Source organism: Semicossyphus pulcher, unplaced genomic scaffold (assembly GCF_022749685.1).
Source record: "Semicossyphus pulcher isolate SPU_LCO1_2020_fin unplaced genomic scaffold, fSemPul1.0.p SCAF_26, whole genome shotgun sequence".
NCBI lineage: Eukaryota > Metazoa > Chordata > Actinopteri > Labriformes > Labridae > Semicossyphus > Semicossyphus pulcher.
The window spans coordinates 378856-387500 of NW_027211700.1; the positions used below are offsets into that span (position 1 = coordinate 378856).

Here is an 8645-nt window from a genome sequence, read left to right on the forward strand (position 1 = left end):
AGTATGCAGTATGTTGTATGTTGTATGCAGTATCTAGTATGCAGTATGTAGTATGCAGTATGCAGTATGTAGTATGCAGTATGTTGTATGCAGTATGTTGTATGTAGTATGTAGTATGTAGTATGTAGTATGCAGTATGTAGTATGCAGTATGCAGTATGTAGTATGCAGTATGCAGTTGCAGTATGTTGTATGCAGTATGTAGTATGTAGTATGCAGTATGTAGTATGTAGTATGCAGTATGTTGTATGCAGTATGCAGTATGTAGTATGTAGTATGCAGTATGTAGTATGTAGTATGTTGTATGCAGTATGTTGTATGCAGTATGTAGTATGTAGTATGCAGTATGTAGTATGCAGTATGTAGTATGCAGTATGTTGTATGTTGTATGCAGTATGTAGTATGCAGTATGTAGTATGCAGTATGTTGTATGCAGTATCTAGTATGCAGTATGTAGTATGCAGTATGCAGTATGTAGTATGTTGTATGTTGTATGCAGTATGTAGTATGCAGTATGTAGTATGCAGTATGTTGTATGTTGTATGTTGTATGCAGTATGTAGTATGTAGTATGCAGTATGTTGTATGTTGTATGCAGTATCTAGTATGCAGTATGTAGTATGCAGTATGCAGTATGTAGTATGCAGTATGTTGTATGCAGTATGTTGTATGTAGTATGTAGTATGTAGTATGCAGTATGTAGTATGCAGTATGCAGTATGTAGTATGCAGTATGCAGTTGCAGTATGTTGTATGCAGTATGCAGTATGTAGTATGCAGAATGTAGTATGTAGTATGCAGGTGCAGTATGTTGTATGCAGTATGTAGTATGCAGTATGTTGTATGCAGTATGCAGTTGCAGTATGTAGTATGCAGAATGTAGTATGCAGAATGTAGTATGTAGTATGCAGGTGCAGTATGTTGTATGCAGTATGTAGTATGCAGTATGTTGTATGCAGTATGTTGTATGCAGTATGTAGTATGTAGTATGCGGTATGTAGTATGTAGTATGCAGTATGCAGGTGCAGTATGTTGTATGCAGTATGCAGTGTGTAGTATGCGGTATGTAGTATGTAGTATGCAGTATGTAGTATGTAGTATGCAGGTGCAGTATGTTGTATGCAGTATGCAGTGTGTAGTATGCGGTATGTAGTATGTAGTATGTAGTATGCAGGTGCAGTATGTTGTATGCAGTATGCAGTGTGTAGTATGCGGTATGTAGTATGTAGTATGCAGTATGCAGGTGCAGTATGTTGTATGCAGTATGCAGTGTGTAGTATGCGGTATGTAGTATGTAGTATGTAGTATGTAGTATGTAGTATGCAGGTGCAGTATGTTGTATGCAGTATGCAGTGTGTAGTATGCGGTATGTAGTATGTAGTATGCAGTATGCAGGTGCAGTATGTTGTATGCAGTATGCAGTGTGTAGTATGCGGTATGTAGTATGTAGTATGCAGTATGCAGGTGCAGTATGTTGTATGCAGTATGCAGTGTGTAGTATGCAGTGTGTAGTATGCGGTATGTAGTATGTAGTATGCAGTATGCAGGTGCAGTATGTTGTATGCAGTATGCAGTGTGTAGTATGCGGTATGTAGTATGTAGTATGCAGTATGTAGTATGTAGTATGCAGGTGCAGTATGTTGTATGCAGTATGCAGTGTGTAGTATGCGGTATGTAGTATGTAGTATGCAGTATGCAGGTGCAGTATGTTGTATGCAGTATGCAGTGTGTAGTATGCGGTATGTAGTATGTAGTATGTAGTATGTAGTATGCAGTATGCAGGTGCAGTATGTTGTATGCAGTATGCAGTGTGTAGTATGCGGTATGTAGTATGTAGTATGCAGTATGTAGTATGTTGTATGCAGTATGTAGTATTCAGAATGTAGTATGTAGTATGCAGTATGTAGTATGTAGTATGTTGTATGCAGTATGTTGTATGCAGTATGCAGAATGTAGTATGTAGTATGCAGTATGTAGTATGCAGAATGTAGTATGTAGTATGCAGTATGTAGTATGTTGTATGCAGTATGTAGTATGCAATATGCAGTATGTAGTATGCAGTATGTAGTATTCAGAATGTAGTATGTAGTATGCAGTATGTAGTATGCAGTATGTAGTATGTTGTATGCAGTATGCAGAATGTAGTATGTAGTATGCAGTATGTAGTATGCAGAATGTAGTATGTAGTATGCAGTATGTAGTATGTTGTATGCAGTATGTAGTATGCAATATGCAGTATGTAGTATGCAGTATGTTGTATACAGTATGTAGTATGCAGTATGTTGTATAAAGTATGCAGTATGTAGTATGCAGTATGTTGTATAAAGTATGCAGTATGTAGTATGCAGTTGCAGTATGTAGTATGCAGTATGTAGTGTGTAGTATGCGGTATGTAGTATGTAGTATGCAGTATGCAATGTGTAGTATGCAGTATGTTGTATGTAGTATGCAGTGTGTAGTATGCAGTATGTTGTATGTAGTATGCAGTATGCAGTATGTAGTATGCAGTATGCAGTATGTAGTATGCAGTATGTTGTATGCAGTATGTAGTATGTTGTATGCAGTATGTTGTATGCAGTATGTTGTATGCAGTATGTTGTATGCAGAATGTAGTATGTTGTATGTAGTATGCAGTATGTTGTATGTAGTATGCAGTATGCAGTGTGTAGTATGCAGTATGTTGTATGTAGTATGCAGTATGTAGTATGCAGTATGTTGTATGCAGTATGTTGTATGCAGAATGTAGTATGCAGTATGTAGTATGCAGTATGTTGTATGTAGTATGCAGTATGCAGTATGTAGTATGCAGTATGCAGTATGTAGTATGCAGTATGTTGTATGCAGTATGTAGTATGTTGTATGCAGTATGTTGTATGCAGTATGTTGTATGCAGAATGTAGTATGTTGTATGTAGTATGCAGTATGTTGTATGTAGTATGCAGTATGCAGTGTGTAGTATGCAGTATGTTGTATGTAGTATGCAGTATGTAGTATGCAGTATGTTGTATGCAGTATGTTGTATGCAGAATGTAGTATGCAGTATGTAGTATGTTGTATGCAGTATGTTGTATGCAGTATGTTGTATGCAGAATGTAGTATGTTGTATGTAGTATGCAGTATGTTGTATGTAGTATGCAGTATGCAGTGTGTAGTATGCAGTATGTTGTATGTAGTATGCAGTATGTAGTATGCAGTATGTTGTATGCAGTATGTAGTATGTTGTATGCAGTATGTTGTATGCAGAATGTAGTATGTTGTATGTAGTATGCAGTATGTTGTATGTAGTATGCAGTATGCAGTGTGTAGTATGCAGTATGTTGTATGTAGTATGCAGTAAGTAGTATGCAGTATGCAGTATGTAGTATGCAGTATGTTGTATGCAGTATGTTGTATGTAGTATGCAGTATGCAGTGTGTAGTATGCAGTATGTTGTATGTAGTATGCAGTATGTAGTATGCAGTATGCAGTATGTTGTATGCAGAATGTAGTATGTTATATGCAGTATGCTGTATGTAGTATGCAGTGTGTAGTATGCAGTATGTTGTATGCAGTATGTTGTATGCAGTATGTTGTATGCAGAATGTAGTATGTTATATGCAGTATGCTGTATGTAGTATGCAGTATGTTGTATGCAGTATGTTGTATGCAGAATGTAGTATGCTGTATGTAGTATGCAGTATGTTGTATGCAGAATGTAGTATGTTGTATGTAGTATGCAGTATGTTGTATGTAGTATGCAGTATGCAGTGTGTAGTATGCAGTATGTTGTATGTAGTATGCAGTATGTAGTATGCAGTATGTTGTATGCAGTATGTAGTATGTTGTATGCAGTATGTTGTATGCAGAATGTAGTATGTTGTATGTAGTATGCAGTATGTTGTATGTAGTATGCAGTATGCAGTGTGTAGTATGCAGTATGTTGTATGTAGTATGCAGTAAGTAGTATGCAGTATGCAGTATGTAGTATGCAGTATGTTGTATGCAGTATGTTGTATGTAGTATGCAGTATGCAGTGTGTAGTATGCAGTATGTTGTATGTAGTATGCAGTATGTAGTATGCAGTATGCAGTATGTTGTATGCAGAATGTAGTATGTTATATGCAGTATGCTGTATGTAGTATGCAGTGTGTAGTATGCAGTATGTTGTATGCAGTATGTTGTATGCAGTATGTTGTATGCAGAATGTAGTATGTTATATGCAGTATGCTGTATGTAGTATGCAGTATGTTGTATGCAGTATGTTGTATGCAGAATGTAGTATGCTGTATGTAGTATGCAGTATGTTGTATGCAGTATGTAGTATGCAGTATGTTGTATGCAGTATGTTGTATGCAGTATGTAGTATGTTGTATGCAGTATGTTGTATGCAGTATGTAGTATGTTGTATGTTGTATGCAGTATGTAGTATGCAGTATGTAGTATAGTACGGCATTTCGAACACGCCGAGCTGAGACCGACAGCATCACGGTTACTTGTACAGTTAATTCAGGTCACATATTAATGAAATACATGTTTAAATGTGTAATTTATATGACTTAATGACAGAGCTGTTGGATCGTAAAGGTGAACCTAATGAAGAACTGATACAGGTGTGTGTCAGACTACCTTTTATTCACATGTCATTTCCACACAGCTACATCCATCAGCACGTTTAACACACGTGCACAGTGTCACAGCAGACTCAGGGCTGCAGCTCTTTTGATCCATGAATGACAACATCCAGCTGCTGCAACAGTGCATTGTGGGAGTTTATATCTCAGTGACATCAGTCCAGGAAACATGAGGCAGCACGTGAAGAGTCCCAGAGCAGTGTGTGATGATGCTCCCTGTCAGGAGCAGTACAGCTGATCACATGATCCTCCAGCTGCTGAGCTCTACGCTGTGTGTGTCTGTGTGTGTGTTTGTGTTTGTGTGTTGTGATCTGTTGTCTCCTTGCTGTCAGCTCCAGCTGTCTGCTGCTCCGCCGACATCTCCGTCAGCTTCAGGTCGAGCTGCGGCAGTCTGGACTCTGCTGACACCTGCAGGACAGGAGCAGAACTGTGAGCCACAATGAACCAGATTTACCATCAGACATACGAGTGTGATGTTAAACAGCAGATATAAAAGTAACCGGTGAAATGTCTTTAACTCTTTATTTCAGGTCATGTGGTGGTTGAACATCAATATAGCTAACACGTACTTTCACTGTCAGTGTTTCAGTGTGTCGATTCTTTTCTGGATTCATGTTTTAGTTGATCTTTAAAAAGTCAGAAAAGGTGAAGAAACGAGATGTCACTGTGACGACCCCTGCATAGTATACATCTCTTCTATTAATGCATGTGTTTGTTTGCAGAGGAGCTGGTCAAATAGCTGCCGCTATATGGAGCACCTGGGCCCATTGCTCCGAGTATAAATACAGCAGCTTCCAGCGGGCTCTCTCTCTCTCTCGCTCTCTGGACTCAACGCCAGCACCATTCCTAGTTTGGTTCTTTCTGTCACTCTTCAAACATCTCACCACACCATACTCACACACCCACATGTACACTACTGATAATACAGATTTCACACACCTCATAGTGTTTGTAAACTCCTTAATTAACTTACGTTCTTTTTGTAATAAATTAGGGAGTTTACTTTTGGCAACTCGTGTCTCTCCAAGTTGTTGTCATGGCCTTACGGGCCAGGTTATGACATCACGGAGGACAGAAACTGGGAAATATTCAGATTAACAAACAATAAAAACTATATTTATTAGCAGCCGGCCATGCTGTTAGCTGTGCTGCTCTGTGCACCATCACTGAGCAGAAGGCTTTATTTAAATAGCACTACTGAAACGTTTAACGGAGTCCTTCCTAAGCACAGGAGTAAAAGAAATAAAATAAGAATGACAAACAAAGCTTCATAACTAATGGTACTTCTACTTACAGGACGATCTCGTTTGCGTCTGAGCAGGACGCCGTCTGCGAGTAGAGCCTTCCCCGTCCCCTTGAACAGAGCAGAGTCCTCCAGCTCTCCGCGGCTCTGTAACTCTGTGTACTTATCTACAAACCTGCAGAAACACACAGTGAAGTTTCACAGCAGGAAGTTAACATTATACACTTAGTGGATTTTGTAATACGTCTAAAAACTTTAATGTAGCTTGTTAACTTTGCAAAACTGTTTGTTAACTTTGCAAAACTTCTTAACTCGACATCACATGGCTCGTAGAACCGTGCTCGTGCATCTTATCTCTTCATAAAACACGGACACACACACGTTAGATTTGTACGTACCTCTGACACGTAGAGACGAAGGTGGACTTGGACAGATCAAAAGGCCGACCCGGCATGTACAGCTTGTAGAACTTCCTGAAGAAAGACAGAGCGAAAGCTAAAAACACATCTTACACACACTTCTAATGCTGACAGGAACAACAGCTGATTTACATGAACACTGTGAATTTACACAATGTCACAATCAGTTTCAATCAGCAGGCGCTTCTGTCCAAAGCCACGTACATCTGAGAGTTAATACAACTCAAGCAACGATCAAACAGGAGGGAAAGAAGTCAGGAAGAGCCAACACACAGCTTCAGGTGTGAGGTGGACACAGGTGCTGACAGGCAGAGCACAGGATTGAATTATTGTAAGTGAGGAAGTTCTACCAGAGAAACACGCTTCTGTAAGAAACATGATGATGATGATGATGTATTAGAGATCAGGGCTGGACCATAAAACGATAACAATAATTATTATTGCAAGATAAGGTTTCTCAATATAAATATAACAAAAGTTCAATAAAAGTTTAATATATTTAAACCTGCTATTACACCACCCAAACACCGGGAAAGGGGGGGCACTAATGTGCCTCAAACACTAGTTGCCACCCATCATCAAAGAGAAGAAGAAAACGACAGCCAATCACGTCGCAGGGATAGAGGTAGGCAGGTTTGAATGGAAATACAGCCGAAATGAGCGACAGAAAACGCAGCGCCTACAGCTCAAAGCAAGTGCCAACAACTGCAATCAGGAGCTCGTGAGTGATTTTATCTGCCAAAGAACTTCCCGGAAATGTAACTAAGTAAAAAAAAAAAACACGGCGGCCCAGGAAACACATCAAAATAAAAGCACTGTGTACAAACGAGGGGAGTTAGAATGCCAGATCGGGCTTTTACTTTGAAAAAATATACCGGAAGTGTTGAGATACTTTACTCTCCATGCCTTTGACACATTCTAGAGGAGGAGATGTTAATGTTGCTGTCAGAGATCAGTCGGACTCACATGGTGACCTGTCACAGAGCAGCTTTAACACCTCAGGCTGAACACACACTCTGGTCACCTGCAGGGTCCCGGCTCTGCTTGTTTTTTGACATTTTGACAGTCGACATTTTTCTTTGGTTTCTTTTGTTTACTTTGTCAGACAGCTAAACACTTAAAAACATAAGATTTCTTTGTCTTTTAATAGTTTCATTTTGCATTTGGGTTGTTTTACTGCCTCAGATTTGTGAAAGTGAAGTTTGTCACGTTCTGACAATAAAGAAAAGTTAAACCACAACTCAGGAGGAAAAATCTGCCTTTGAAGTTGAAAGAAATAATGATTTGACATTTATCGTAATAATTATCGATATCGACTGATATGAAACATTTTATCGTGATAACATTTTGGGCCATATCGCCCAGCCCTATAAGAGATGATTCCAGATATCAACATGTATGAAACACTGGTGTTCAGATGTGCACTATCACACACTTAATGTCGGAGGATCAACAGTTATACTTACGCTCTGACTTCATCCTCTCTGTAGAAGATCTCGGGAACAGTTTCCTGTTTCCGGTTCCAGGATCGGCTCTGTGGCGTCACGTGGAGCGGGTCTCTCTTTGGAGGGAAAGCTTCATAAATGTCGTACCAGATGGGTTTGTTTGACGACTTTATGACTCCGGAGCGCATCAGATCTCGAACCCTGGCAGTCACACAAATGATGATTACACTTTTGACAGCACATAAAGCACAAATCTGCAGACAGATAAATAATAAAGAAACTGCTAACTTCAAATCAGCACAGTAAGGCTAAAATTTTGGTTCAAACAGTAAAAAACAAAACAACTTTTTCAATTGAACATTTGAAACATTAATCGTTGTATTTACTGACAGAAAGAACTGAAATAAACTTAGTATTTGTGAAAACAATTAAGTGTTAGTGTAATTAATTAAGCCTTGCATAACTATTCATCCCCTTGAACGTTTGCACATTTTGTCATGTTTCAGCTGGAATGTAAAGTTTGATTGGACAGATCACAAAGTCTTCAAAGTGAGTTACAGACAAAACGATGAAAAGCTCAAATGTGGGGAAACCTGGCGGTGAATCAGTGACTGTATATTTAAATACAGTCTATGAGGTGAATACTTTCACGGAAAGCAGTTGAAAAAAGGACTTCAGTCATGGTCGCATTCCTGTGACGTCATCACGCCGCGTCCTTAGCCCCGGTCATGCTCTTGAGAAATGACATTTATGTATAGTCTGTTCATGACTGTATTTACAGTCGGTGTTATCTGACAAACAACCAGACATCACGCTGTTTTTGACGTAAACGTCCTGATGTAAATAAACGCAAGCTAATGCTAGCATGTAGGACAAGCTAACGTTTGCTGCAAACGTCATTCGGCCAGTTAAACTTTACCTGTTTGACTCA

The 8645-nt window shown here is 39.0% G+C and overlaps 1 protein-coding gene across 1 annotated transcript in view; it reads right to left on the reverse strand.

Annotated features, from left to right (window-relative positions):
* Positions 1-4587: 4587 nt before the first annotated feature.
* mrps23 (mitochondrial ribosomal protein S23) overlaps positions 4588-8645 on the reverse strand; it is a 4356-nt gene continuing 298 nt past the window's right edge. The window contains exons 2-5 of the mRNA XM_069676673.1: positions 7736-7915; positions 6249-6323; positions 5902-6025; positions 4588-5015 (exon numbers count right to left, since the gene is read on the reverse strand). Coding sequence (XP_069532774.1) covers positions 4872-5015; positions 5902-6025; positions 6249-6323; positions 7736-7915 — 523 coding nt within the window. The 3' untranslated portion in view covers positions 4588-4871. The remainder of the gene's footprint in view (positions 5016-5901; positions 6026-6248; positions 6324-7735; positions 7916-8645) is intronic.